Raw genomic sequence first — 15,394 nt, 5'->3', positions numbered from 1 at the left:
TTTTTAAATGGCTTCTTTTTAGTCAAAGATTTGTATTTAGTACAGTCACACTGCATGTTTGGGAAGTTTGACAGTACTTTTCAGTCGTTAGATTTTTTTAGTATTCCCACTCATGCAAATATGACTATTGCACAAGTAGCCTATCTTTTTATATTTCTCCATAAACCTTCGAATACTAACAAAAAAATCTGCTATGATTTTCATAGTTTTGCAATACCAATACATAAAATTACATCCTAACCCAAACCCCAAATCTAACCCCAACACCAAGCAATAATTTAAAAATAAAATAAACAGGAAAAACAATACTTAAAATAACATTAAAAATAAAGTCGTGTGAGCCGGGCGGGACACGAAAAACTATTTATAGAAATAAATGTGGTCACACGAAAAAAGCAGAAAAGCGTGTCCATGAATACGAATAAATATAAAATATTTCGTAATTATACCACATAATGCCTTGAGGTAGGGTTGCAACACCAACTGATAAGGAATATAATGAATAGTTTGACATTACTTATAAAATAAATCTTTATAATCTTTTCTCGGGAAATTATGTTTTGAATGTTTTAGGTTTCCTAATTGGCTTCGTTTATTGACTATTTATTTATATATTTATTAAGGCATTCTAACATCTCTGAGTATATTCATGGCAAGAACCGGTTAATCTATTCACAAGTTACAAGGTGATCTACACACAGTCGAGAACAATTTTGCAAAAATGTTTCTTATTTAGGCCTGTGTTTTATTGCTCTGAGTTTGGGAAATAGAATTTGTGGAATTATATGAAAAATATTAAAATATATTTCAATAATAAATATATAATATATACGTTTATTTAACATTTTTTGTTATTATTCGAAGGTTTATGGAGAAATATAAAAATGTTGGCCTACTCTCTATTATATCTGCAAGAGTCATGTTTGCAGGGGTGGAAATACTGAAAAATCTACTTACGTAAAAGCATTGTTACTTCCCAAACATGCGTGACTGGCCTCAATACAAACATGTGACTAAAAACAAGCCATTTTAGTCATGTACTCATACAGCCAGTAGCAAATATTGCACTGTGAATATTATTCTGCCTTGCTAAAAACTTGAGATCTGCCCGAAGCCGAATACGTTATATAGGCCTATATAATATAAAATAGATAAAGAGCTTAAATAGATTAAAAAATATTGAAATTTACAATTTTATGAGCAAAAATGTAAACTGTAGGCAGTTGCTATAGACCTATTTCGACGAAATTGTTTTCATGAGGATGTCTTTAGAAATATGTATGCCTCCTTCGTGATAAATTTTAGCCAAGCCAATGCGGGTGATCTCCGACAATAAAGAAACGTGAAGCTCAATCAGGAGAAGTTCCCCCGCAGAACTGTTTCTGTCTGGATATTTTGAGTTTCTCTGTTTTTAGAAATTGATTATTTACTATAAGGTCCTAATTATTTTCTTTGTGTGTTTATTAAATTTGTGTACTGTATAAGAGACGGTAAGATTCTGTACACATCAATTATTTATCTAATAAATAATTCCGGACAATCCTGTATTTTATGTGATATGTGGCAACGCTAGCTGTTGCTGCAGCATCCAAAAAACTTTTCACTTTTACCTCCATGATTTTAAGAAGTTTAAGAAAAGTTATGACTGTATTACACTTGGCTGAACATTTATCTACCTCCTCTAGTCGCCGCTGTATATGGGAAGCGCGCTTTACCAAACATCTAAAATAAAATAACATAATAACATTAAACAGTCCAGAAATAAATATTTATTCAAAACTTAGGTTACACAGAAGATAGCTCAATCTAGGACCTGTACATTTAACAGATCAGTAGGCTACAGCAGCGGAGGACTTTTATTTTGTTGAACAGACTTGAGGAACAACGGATGATGTCACATATTCACATTTTGGTTGACCAATTGGCGGAGAGGTGCGTCTAGCGACCGCCCACACGTCACAACGAATTTTAGAGTGGTTTATTCGTTTTTTACCAAAAAACAAAAAAAACGAAAAATCAACCCGAAATCTCGTTTTTCGTCTTTCGGTAAAAAACGAAAAACGAACAAAGGGGCCGTTTTCTCGTTTCTGCATACTTCATTTGAAGTTGAAAAACAAACTATCAAAAGGTACACGGACCTTAACATTATAGTCAAGTGTGTCCAAACTTTTGGCCTGTACTGCATAAATGTTCATCAAATACTTTTGTCTAAAAATTTACTTAATCCCGGTCTCGAATCATTTAAAAATACTGTTTTGTTGGCAGAATCCATTAATGGTCTGATAAAAAAAGTGCTTAATTACAAGAAAACATGTCAGACGCACTTAGAGGGTTTTGCATGAGCTCTTCATATGCTAACTTTAACTCACCAAACGTGGTTAACCACTTTAAACTTTTGATTTGTTATAGCAGCTCATCACTAGTGAAGATGCTGAAACAGACAATATGATTGTACTTAAAAGTTAAAGCAGCACATTTTTTACAGTGCACATTTAGTGCCAGAATTCACGTTTCTTAGCCATTTTTGCAAATAGGACGCTGCAATTTATTCCCAAGTTCATTAGGTTTCAGTCATTGCATATAATATATCGGTTTGCCTTTACAATAAGTGCTACCTGCTTTGATATTTTCTTTAATACAGTGGCATTCATTCATGTTTATAAATGTGGATTTAAATACTTTTCGCAGCCAAAGTTTGAGGCCCTTAGCCTTTATTTACCAGAGGTCACTTCAGATCACTTCAGAACACATGCATATTTACAAAAATGCTTTTATACATTGACTCTCATTATCTCTTGCTCTTATCTCATCAATTTCCTGAGGGATTAAGACAGATAATGTGTGGCTGTTTGTTTGTTTGTTTGTGTGTAAGGCAGAGAATGCAGGGGCGTGTGTGTGAAGAGCTGGAATGCCATGCAAAATGGGTCCGAAAAGTAAACACAGATAAACACAGAGAATGTTATCTCTAATCCATTGTAGCACAACACCACAGTATGGAAATGTAACATTTAAACTTTTTTTATTGAAACAGAATGAACAACAATGACAGAAAATACCCCAAAAACTGTTTTTTTAAAGGTCTCCAAACTCAAAAGGGAACTGCAAACATGGTGTGACAAACTATAAACAGAAATCTGGCAAAAACATTATAGAAAACAGCAAAACATCGTAGCAAACAGTTGCAGTGTCTAAAGCCATTCTTAATGAACATTTACTTTTCAATATTCAGTGCACTAATTACTGATCTCATAGGAAGCCCAAGATAGCAATGTTCTAAAAACACCAGTAAGACACATAATAAACTTTAGCGAAAAATCCCAACACTGACACAGAAAAATGCATACAACTACTGTAAATCATGCAAGATGTCTGAAAATGACTGTATGCTGTTAAAGAAACACACTCCAGGGTGTGGTACAAACAGATCTTGTGTGCTAATGCCAATAGCAGATGTGCACTGGAGCTAAGCTGATAGTAAGTCACTTTTGGAATGGGTGACAGTTTTGAACACACAAGCAAGTCTCTTTTTTATTAATGCACTTAAATAAAATAAAAAATTAATGCAAAAAATCTAAAATTATATGGGAGCCCTAAAGTGTTTCGCTCTCCTTAACAAATACTTCAAATATATACGCTTGAGACGTTTTATAAAAATGAGTCAGACAGACCAAGACCAAACCATGTCCTCAGTGTCTGCCTATGACAATTTAACTGTACATAATGCGTCATCCTCTTTGGACACCTTTGCATGAAAATATTAAGAATTAAAATCATATCTTGGATCAGCCTCGTTTTGTGTTTTGTCAAATATTTTGACAGTTGAAGAGATTGTGGAGTTTCCTTGTATGATATTTACACTGGAATAAAAAACTTTTGCTTGCAAACTCACAGTTAGCTTGACCACATACACACGTCTCTTGTTTACATTGATATGCATTTTAAAATTTAGATACATGAACTTCCTGTGGCCTTCAGGGGGCATAAATTGGGCTACAAAAGCTAAATAAGGGAGTTGCAGGGTAGATGGGGTAAATAAGGAGGTTGAAAGGAATCCTCATGAATTGAAAATATGAGGATGCGAACTCTTCTGCTCTCCCTTATAGTCCTGGATAGTGCAGCTAGAAGAACAATAGTTCACGTTCAGAACATCCAGAATTTCTTCTTTTCTTTCTGTCTTGCTGACTTTCTTTTTAGGGTCTACGAAGGAAAAAATAAAAAAGATATTATCAACAGACACAATTTTGTTTACCCATGTATTAGGCAACAAAGAAACAGATAAGTATATAACATAATAAAAAAGAAACAATGCGTATTAATAGGTTTGCAGAATTGCATTAAAGTTTTTTTTAAGGATGTAGTGAGTGATTTCTGTGCAACAAGCATCACCTTACAGAAGAGCAAAGCAGCTAATTTTTAAATAAATATTTTGATTGACATGCCACGTCTTCCATTGGTCATCAGACAGATAGACCAACCCCACACTCGAGCCATTAGCAAGCATGTTTTTGCATTATTTGGTTAGGATGCTCAATCAAACTGTATGCTTGCTTTAAAATAACATGTTATTGCCCCTCTTTGGGATAATCAGGCTTACCCAAAACAACACAAAAATATGACACACACTTAAGCATTACTTCTAGCAAATTTTACTTTAATAGGTTATTTATTTGCAGATTATTTGCTTGTTTGATGGGAGACAGTGTATTAGTACCAGTCAGAGACACATATAGCATAAACACTATACTGATATCTTGCAATACGCTGCTTACTTTGATTGACAACATGATTTTATCATGCTGAAGCCTGATGGATTTATTTTTATGTGATTAACAATGAGTGACTAGATTAAATTTATTAAAGGCGGAGTGCACGATTTCTGAAAAACGCTTTGGAAAAGATAGTCAGGCCGACTACCAAAACACACTTGTAGCCAATCAGCAGTAGCCAATGTGCGTGTCTTCTAAATGAAATTGTTGCCTGGGTTACGTATGTGTCTATTAGGGTAGGGGTGTGTTTGTTTAGGTGATTTCAAATGCCAGCATTGGCTTTCAGAGATCATGGACCCCGCCTTTAATAAGAATTAGAAATTGAACAATTACAGCACAGACAACAGACGACTCTGGGCCCAATCTGCATCGGATCCAGGACGAACCGCTGCGGCTACGACCCACAGTCGTCTGCTGTATAGAAAAAAATGCCCTCTTGTTTTTGAGGCTTCTCTTTCTTTGCAGGTCTACGACATAGAAAACCATTTACCTTTAACATGCTAACCCCAAGGTGTTTGTGTAGAGAATAAATTAGAGCACAACCAACATAAAAACAAGAAGTACTTACGAGTATTGGCCCATTCTCCTGACCACCAAGATGATAACAGCAATGACAACAATAACTGCGATCAATGCACCGATTACAATGCCCACCAACTGTCCTGTGCCCATAGCTGGAGAAAAGATAGATCAGGTCAACTACCTCTCATCTTAATAGACACACATGCTCTCTAACTCGTACAAGAGTTATTCACATTCCACTTCCCATTTTTAGAAATGACACATTCTTAGTGAATTTTTCTCTGTATGTCTGAGAGAATATAATGTATCTCACCTTCTTCTATTTCCACATCTTTCTCCGCTATTGCTGTATTATTATTTTCTTGAATTGTTGTGGGTATTTCTTGAATGACAGTAGGATAAACTGGCTGTTCGGTTTCAGGATCAGATTCTGTTGATGTTGTTGGATCTGTTGTGTTTTCTGCTTCTGATACCGTTGATTGTATATGTATGGTAACCACTGATGTATTTTCCGCTGTAGCAGACACCTCCGTAACCTCAGAAACAGGCACTACTGTTGGAAGTGCAGTTGGTTTCTCTGTTTTTTCTGTAACAGTAGGCTGATCTGGTTCAACTGTTGCTGTTACATTTAGATCCAAGGCTGTTGGCGCTACCAGAGTACCTAGCACAAAAAAATGCAAAGTTTAAAGGTGACATAGAATGATTGAACAGAGTATTTATCCTTGTTCTGTGATGTGACATGTAGACAAAAATGTTTTTGTTTTGGTCTGTAATGCCATAGAAGCTTCCTAAAAACCTCTCTCAGATAGCTCTATTAGGGTGGGGATTTTAAACAAGTGGTTTTGCACCTATTTGGCTCCCCCTACTGTCTTAACTTGCAATCTCATTACTGATTGGCTGACTTTGCTGCCACTCAAAAAATGTAGCCAATTATTTTAAAGTGGAGGGGCAGTGAGATGCCTGTGATGTCATAAGCATCAGTTTTTCAGATTAGGCTGTTTTCTGGCTGACATTTCTAAAAGAGGAATTTTTATGAGACTGAGATGTTAAGCACGTTTAGCACTTTTTGTATGTTTGTGAATGTGGGTAGACTACCATTATTCAACAAAGACAAGGTAAAAATGGTTTTTCATTCTCTGTCCCCTTTAAAGGACAGTTCCTAAAAAAATTCTGTTCATATGTTATTGCACCCTTGTGTTGTTTTTAAAGTAGGGTTCATTCTTCTGTGAAATATGAGATAATACATTTTACAGAATGTTGATGTTGTCCATACAATGAAAGTGAATAGTGACTGAAACTCAGTCCCTAATATTCCCCAGTATTATGACTCATAGGAAGTCTTACAATAAGAAAAATCACAAAGGAGATCTCTTTAACTTCTCAATTATTTCTTCCACATAAATGAGATTAAATGGAGAGCAAATTGAAAGTTTTGCTTAAGTGTCCTGCGTCTGAGATTCAGAAATCTCCTAAATGTTTTCATTATAGTTTCAGAAGAGATTTCAACAATGTCATAAACTGAGCACAGAGTTGTCAAGTCTGCAATCTCACATTTAAACTAGATCTCAGTTTAAACTTATTATCAGTCTGACCAAAATCCTGATTATTTTAGTTACAATCTACATCAATTTTACAGCTTTTTAACACTTTTGTTTGTTTAGGAGAAACCTCTGAGATCAAGTTGATGCTTAAATGAAACACAATGGAGATTTTCACTGTAAAAAACAAAGATGCAGCATTAAGTCAAAACAACTTTCGTTAACCTGTGATAAGTTGACATAACTTATAAGTTGAAATTGTTTGTAACAATGCAGCTGGTTGCCAGTAACTTATTGTATAAGATATAGACTGAAAAGGTTTCATGTTCATTTAACTTTGAACAAACTGTTGCCAGTAAATAACATAAATGTAAAATCTACTAGCACCCAGCTGCCATTAATACTGTAATTTCTACAGAAATGTATTTACAGTGTAGCCTACTGCAATTTTTTACAGAGTATATGAGAAAGCAACCTCTGAGCAATTACATTTCCCTCTGGCTTGAAATAGCATGATGATGAGTAGAGGATGCAAAAAATAACAGTTAGAGTTTAAGTAAACTATTATTTAAAGAAACATTTGAAGAGCTCAGATGCAGAAGTTCATCTGACATGTTTTCTTGTAAATTAGCATTTTTTATAATAGATTTGCACAAAAAAAAACATTATTTCTGAATGATCTGAGGCTGGAATTAAGCAGATTTAAAGTGAATGTATTTGATGAACGTATACGGCTTTTGCATCTGAGCTCCTCATTTATTTCTAATTGGAAACCCACCCTTTGCTATAATATGTCTTCAGGACTCATTTTCAGAGAGCACTACATTACAGAGTACAGACTTTGTTGAGAGAGGAGAAATTCCTGGGACATTGACGTTATTTGCTCTGGTGGTTGTATTAGATGGGTGAGCCAGTACTTTTTTCATGGCCTGTCATTAGCAGTAAGAACATTCTGGCCTCTCCATCAGCCCAAAAAACACGCACGTAGACATTTACATACAGTCATCCAAGAACCCTTCAGAATTTCCCACCCTATTCAGCTCTGATCTAATGAAGTCACTTCCTGGCTACGTCATTCACTCTATTAGACTCATTTTCTCACTTCCTAGACGGAACCAGCGTTAACTTCTCAAAAGGAAATGATGCACTGGACAAAATTCTCTTAAAATGAAAAACAAAAAAACTGGCCAGTTTCCTCAGGCACTGATCTTGGATCTTTTTGCATTCCTCACAAAGATCTCAGCAGCAACCATTAAAGGAACTGCAAAACTGATCTCAGATCTGTGCTATGTACCAGAAGCCAGATGGACTCCATATGACAGTCTTTCTCTTGGCAATCCAAGAGGAGCCTCCTTTTACAATAACAGCTACTAAACTACACAGTTTAAAATATCAAACTCAGCACAGGCTAAACAAATTAAACTCTATGGGGCGGTTTCCTGGACAGGATTCCGATTAATCCAGGACTAGGCCTTAGTTATATTAGGTCATTTAAGTGGTTTTTACAAACATATCTTACAAAAAACAATACTGGTGTGTATCTTGACACAAAACAATGGCACTGATATATTTTAAGACTTGTCAGTACAAGGTGTTTTACATTAAGGCAGCTCAAACATTCATTTTAGTCTGTGACTAGGGTAAACCTGTCCAGTAAACCACCCCTACACATATTACACTTATTAACATCGGTGAATATTTAATTATTATTATTAATAACAGAAAGGCCTTTATATAAACATGTTTAAGAATGCAGATTTTATCTCATGCAGGCTGATTCAATATGAGTCAGGCATTTTTTAGGTGTAGGATTTAATGACAGATTTTCATTGAGGTGGATATTTTAACCATACATAAATACACCCTTATACCACGGGTCTGTTGAATGCTGTATTCTGATTGGCTGATAAATGTTCCGTGGGTATGCATTAATTTCTGATAACCGCACACCTAACTTGTTAAATGTAAAAAAAAAAAGGCACCAGAGCAATGTTTGTGGTAACCGTGGTATAAGAGGAATAACTGACTTGTTTGACTTATTTGAAAATAATGCACACCCGCGGTGTTAAGGCACTCCGCTTTGCGTCGTGTCGCATTGCACTTTGGGTGTGTATTATTTTCTTATAATTCAATGGCCAGTCGTCAATTATTCCTTACATATCAACTCTCCAAATATAACACAACATCCATGCTTAAACCTCTTAAAGGTGCAAAAGAGGATGTTTGTTTTATACATTTTTGCAATATTACTTAAAACTGTCTTTACTAAATGATAAAACACTATTTATTAGCTTTTTTTATTAAAATTTATTTACGTCATCTGTGCACAAGATAGGGCCTTAAAAACATCAGCCAATTGCTTATGCGGTCATCGCATAAGCGATTGGCGCTCTGGCTTGTCAATCACTGCCATTACAATCCTTGTGAGAGACGTGCGCGCTCCAGTAACTAAACAGGCGACACATGCGCATAGTGCATGAAACTCCGTCTTAAGTTTCGGTTTGTTTTCATTGTCGATCCTGCTTTCCTCCTCGAATTTGCACCACGGTAGAGAAGAAACTCGAAGATGGAAGCAAAAGAAAGACTTTTTTAAGCCGCTGGGAGTAGGAGAAAATTGTCAGAAGAACGTAATGCAAACGGAGTCGTTATTGGACAAACATTTCAACGCTGGAGAGCAATGAAGGAACAGAGAGGTGTCAAGACAGACGCGCAGTTCGCAAAATTCTTCCCGACAGGTAACAGTGATTATTCTTTCTTTGTGGAATAATTATTGTTGTACTGTTATTCAAGTATATTGACGTTGTTCTTGTACTGTAGTTGTAAGGCAGTGACCAGTCTGCTACATGCTAGTTGAAATGGGAGTAGCGTCGACTGATCTGACGTTTTAACGTCTTATTTGTTTATTATCAAATCATTTCACATAATGAACAGCATATGCTTGTGGTAAACAAACACTCGTGTTCAAATATTCGTGCACGAGTTTTGGAAGCTGTTCCCTAGAAATGAGCCGTGAAGGAGGGAGGCTGTTCTTACGCATGCGCTCATTTAAAAAACTCAGTAACCGTTTTTGGATTCTCAGTCGGCGAAAAACATCCTCTTTTGTGCCTTTAAAAGGATAGTTTACTCAAAAATACAAATTATGTCATAAATGACTCACCCTCATGTTGTTCCAAACTCGTAAGTTAGCTACGCTCCGTTTGTTTGAAAACAGTTCAAATATCAACAACAAGTGACGTCGAACATATTCGCTTAGAGAGCCTTTAAGGTGATATTATTTATTTTCACAAAATGTTGTTTACATCGATTTAACAGTATAAATGACTTTAGCTGGGTTTCACTGATTGGCTCACATGTTGATAAAATGCTAAATCCAAATGCACCAGAAGTCACTTTGGATTAAATATGCCAAATGCATAAAGATAATTATAACTGAATGCAAAAAAAGAAAATCCTTTCTGCTGCACAGAACACAGACCGTTCATATTGCCAAATAAAACTTTCCCTTGCAAAAAAAGTCAAAAAACATACAAATATAATGTAAGGGTGGGGTGATGTCAGAAATCAGAATGTCATGTGTGTGTTCGAGTGTGTGTGTTTATATCAATGTTCTTGTTGACTGCTGTTAACAATCAGCTCATTATGTTTGAGACCCCAACAATTAGTTCTAAGTATGGCTCTCTTCCCCTCAAGCACACGCACACGTGCGCGCGCGCGCACACACACACACACAAACACACAACATAAATACACATGATGTGATGGGAGGAGTAGAGTGAGTAGAAAGAGCAAGCTGTTTTCTCACACTTTAGTGTGTTGTATGGAACGACATGGCCAGCAATCGTAACTGTCCGGCATGGAGGGGGCGTTCTGTTAGTACAGACTTCAATGAATGAAAACTTACTAGCGGGTGTGTTTATGCACACAACTGAATAATAATAAATATGATCACTTATACTGTATTTCGTGCTGCTCATTGTTCGCTAAGAAACAGACCTCTGTAATCTCTGGGACTCCTTTAGAGTACTCAGATTCACCAACACTGTTTGAAAAAATAGTCAAAATATGCAGCCCAGCTGTCACTGAGGCGGTACCCTTTATAAAGTTCCTAAATTTGTACCATTAGGTGCAGAATGTAAACATTGATACCAATGCACCTCTGAGCTACTAATATAAACTCTTTAGGTCCAAAGGTGTATTTTTTGAACAGATACTACCCCAGCTGGGCTACATATTTTTATGTTTTATTTCCGATAAAGAAGAAAATTGTTTATGGTTAAATTATCTAAACTGCATTCATTGTATTGTTCAGGGATCTCATTTATAGACTGTTTCATCAGACGCAAGTGTAGTGATGCGATAAAGCATTTTGCCGGAACTTTACTTCCGGTTTCTGTAATTGTCTGACGAGTTGCTAAACTGAACTCTTGAACAAATACCTCTTCAAAAATAACAAATGTTTTGGTTTCCTAGGTAAACTACATGTTGTTTATTTAGCTTGTTATATAAATAAACTACTTTAAAAGGAGTTTGTTGTTATTTATTCTTAGCAGAGTTTATCGGAACGTGTTGACCACGAAAACCGCTTGTTTATGTTGTTACTGCTGACGCACATGTGGTGATGCGATTATGCATCTGGTCGGAACTTTACTTCCGATTTCTTTATTTTAAATGGTCTGACTAGTTGCTAAACTAAACTCTTGACTAATACCTTGTCGAAAATAACAAATGTTTTGGTTTCCTAGGTAATCTACGTGTTGTTGATTTTACTTGTTATATAAATAAACTACTTTAAAAGGAAAAAAGTTATTTATTCTTATCATGAGTTTGCCGGAAGTTACGTGTTTTTCACAAAAGCCGCTTGTTTATGTTGCTGAAACGGTCTATAAAGCGCATGTGGGAGCCAGTTCCCACGCAAAAGTTGTGATCTATAAAAAAACTAATTTAATGGGAGAATGGGCTTGCATTCTCATGTACGCACACTTGCATGTGATCTGTGATTTATAAAGGGAACATTGCTTTGTTTTATAGTTTTAATATTCCATTTTTGGCTTTTGCGCATACGTAGACTTTCAGTAATGATCCTACGCACAGTTTTATAAATGAGACCCCTGGACTTCTGCTGAATTTCAAGTTTTGTCTCATATTTCTTCTCCTACCAAATTTTATGATGTAGAGACTTATGAGACAAAGTGGATGAGACATAACTGAACTCCATTAAGTCCCTGGACAATGACAGAGCAGCCTTTGAGCAATAAAATTTCCTCTGGGCATCCATGAAAATCCTAACATCAGATGATCAAATTTATATCTATGACAAAGCCCGAAAGCCTTTCAAGAGAAATAGAAACCATATAAGGGAAAAAGAGAGAAAAGCTAACGGAAAGACAAATACAGAAGGAAAGAGAAAAGAAAGCTGGAGAAATTGAGTTTAGGGAGTCTGTTAAACTAAAAACACCTTTTTCAGGGTTACACTCAAGAAAGAGATCCCCATCACCCATATTAATCATCCCAATGTACTGCTTCAGCAATACACGTGCGTGCGTGCGTGCGTGTGTGTGTGTGTGTTAGGGGAGTATGATGTGAATGTTTTAGTAATGGGAAGCAAGAGTGAAGATCTCATAAAGTCAAATACACTCCCTCATACAGACACACACAAACATGGGGTGTTGAGTGGGCAGCAGAGGACAGAGCAAGTGGAAAATCACTCTTATCACTGGAACAGCACCCACATGCTCTCAAATCTCACAATCTTCAGGGACAAACATATCATAGACTAACACACATAGCCTAATCTAAATACAATGCACAAGGTTCCAGACTTAAGGGAGACAAACTCTGAATAGACGTTCCCAAATCTAAAATATTTCTGTTCAAGCTCAAGAACTCCTGCGCTTTTAACCCACAACCTTAAACACAAAGCCATAGAAGAACCTTTTATGTCAAAATGGTTCTATAAAGAACCTTTAACATCTGACAAACCGTTCTGTTTCACAAAAGGTTCCTTGCGGCCAAATAGGATAGGGATCTATAGATTATAAAGAGGTATGAAAGAAATAGTTCTTTAATGAATGGTTCTTCTTGCACGATTGGGTAAGGCATTGACAAACCCAATTGTTTGGTTTAAATAAAGACCACAAAATGTCCATATTTGACGCATCTGTAGGTTGAAACAACCCATCATAAGCTAATTTAAACCCAACTGTTGGGTTTATCCATATTTTGTCCAACTTTGGATTGAAACAACCCAGCATTGTCAACAGTGAAGACTTAGTAGTTAATTATGAGCTCCTCCAGATGGAGGAGTAACAGATACTTTGAGTAATTTACTTTGAGTTTAGATAAAGTTGATTTGGATTAAACTTTGTCAGACAAAGCTTTTATGTGTTGATTTAATTCAAAACACTATAAACGTCATTCATCATCTTACATACGAAATAAAAATAGCTGATTCAGATGTATTTCGACTGGCCAGACTCTGTGGGTGCATTTGAAGGTCTTGTGATAGGCTCAGGGTTCGTGTAGCTAAATTAACACCCGGTACACCCAACACCTCGCATGTCAGTTTACCAATATGCTCTTCAAAACAAACTGTACACAAAACAGCTTCACGCAGACACAGCAATACGATGCAGATATATGAAAATAAACACATTTAATCCTATAGATATTTATAAATGAACAGATGCGAAACTTAGGAGAAGTAACCGATGAAGCCTTGCTTTTAGAACAGGGAGTGGCACTTTAGGGCTGGGAAAATGGGAATGGAGGGAGTGACAAATACCAGCAGGAAAAAGAATGAGCGGAGAAAGGAAGTCTGGAGAGGAAGCGTGTGCCCATGCCACTCCTTTGATTGCGGGAGGAGTATGTTTTTTTCTCAAGTTTGAAACTTGCTAAGTGTTTCAATGTAACGTTTTACAGGGCTGTAACCGACCCTGGGCAATGACTCAGTCAGAGGCTCTAGAGTTTAAAAATAACACACATACCCCACAGTCCACCTCTAAAGGGCTTGATACCCCGCCAAAGATGGTTACAAGTAAAGGGGGGTGAGGAGAGGGAGAAAACAGCACAAAATAAGCGGGGCGTCTCTCTTCAGCCTGCTCTGCATGCGCTCTGATGTAACCAGCCTGTGTACTAAACGCTCAGTTGGTGCCCTTAAATATAGAGTTAGCTCTATTAATACACATGGTGTAACCCTGCCCAGACTGAAAGAAAGAGAAACGGAGAACGTTATGAGGAACAGTGAGTGATATGACTTGTTTCTTTTGTCCATTATTCGGTTGCTCATCCTCACTTCTTTTTTAAATAAAATAAATTTTACTTATCCTTATAAAATGTCACTATTTTTGTCAAAAGCAGTGATTCGTGTAAATTATTTGGCGATTGAAATGTACACTTTTTGTCATATTTGAAATTGAAAAAAAAAAAAAAATTGGGAGCAGTAAATGTCTGTGCTGGCTCAGGACCGGCGCAAGAATAATTGCACCATTACATCATTTTCCCAACCTAGGGTTTAAATGAGAGAATCACTGTATCAGCACATGGATAAATTTCATCATGATTTCATTAAATTATTTAAACTGATGAAAAATCTTCTTTCTGACATAATTATAACTAAGTAGGAATAGAAAGAGAAAGAAATATACATATGACGTTATTGAATTTGGTCCAATAATTTTTTTTCATACACTCAAACAACACAACATCAAGAAGACAAAGCCACCTCCCACCCTCGCACATCGAGACTATACAGAAAGTGTGATAAATGATGTGTTGTATATTTAAAGACAACAAAGAGTAAAGGACTTCACACTTCATATAGTGATTATCATCAAAGTAATATATTGCACTAAATTAATAAAATATATGATCACCAAAATTAAAGAAATGATGCGTTGACTTACTTGCGCTGGTAAAGGTACAAAAGGGACCCGTCAGGGCGACCAGCAGCAGCAGTATGATCCTCATCATGGTATCTGTACTGTTCCTCCAACCGAAACTTTTACAAACTATGAGTCTCCTTAAAAAGGCACAGCAGGCTCTGGATGAATTGCTGGCTCACACACTCAGAAGTGTGGCTTGAAGTTTGAATGGAAATGGGCGGCGAGGTCTGGAGCAGCTGTCTGGACAGAGGTACTGAGAGCTGGAGTGAGAGAGTGTAAATGTGTGTTGGTGTGTATGTGTGTCTTGAGTGGGCGAGGGGGTTGGGCATACATTGGGCGTTAGGTGGTCCTGCCCCTTGTGCCTTAAAGTAAGTCTCTGTCTGTCCTGCCCTGTTCATTTTCAAATTCTCACTTTATTACTATGACTGAAGAGTATATTGATAAAATAAGGAAAATGTAAATAATAATGATAAAGTGCCAGTGGTGGCAATAAAATAATAAAAGTGTACAATATTTTATACTGCATCTCTGTTTACAGGGCAACCTACTGAATGAAATAAACAGGGTGTGTCCCTCATTGCCTTTAATTTGTGTCATTAAACATGGCATCTGAAGTGAATTGTGTGGGACTTTATGCAAGTCAGCATTGCTAATTTTAACTGAAGGCATCTACTACTGTGCTATAACA

General features: G+C 36.5%; 1 protein-coding gene across 1 annotated transcript; it reads right to left on the bottom strand.

The window, feature by feature from the left end:
* Positions 1-3,002: 3,002 nt before the first annotated feature.
* Positions 3,003-14,996, bottom strand: pdpn (podoplanin). Its single transcript, XM_065247127.1, has 4 exons — positions 14,728-14,996; positions 5,602-5,949; positions 5,335-5,440; positions 3,003-4,197 (listed from the first exon to the last, which is right to left on the bottom strand). The coding sequence occupies exons 1-4, from the start codon at positions 14,792-14,794 to the stop codon at positions 4,191-4,193; spliced, it is 528 nt and encodes a 175-aa protein (XP_065103199.1). The 5' UTR covers positions 14,795-14,996; the 3' UTR covers positions 3,003-4,190.
* Between the last annotated feature and the right edge of the window lie 398 nt (positions 14,997-15,394).

This window comes from Paramisgurnus dabryanus, chromosome 11, assembly GCF_030506205.2.
Source record: "Paramisgurnus dabryanus chromosome 11, PD_genome_1.1, whole genome shotgun sequence".
Classification (NCBI taxonomy): Eukaryota; Metazoa; Chordata; class Actinopteri; order Cypriniformes; family Cobitidae; genus Paramisgurnus; species Paramisgurnus dabryanus.
The sequence above is the reverse complement of the archived record's forward strand: the minus strand, read 5'-3'. Positions and strand labels throughout refer to the sequence as shown.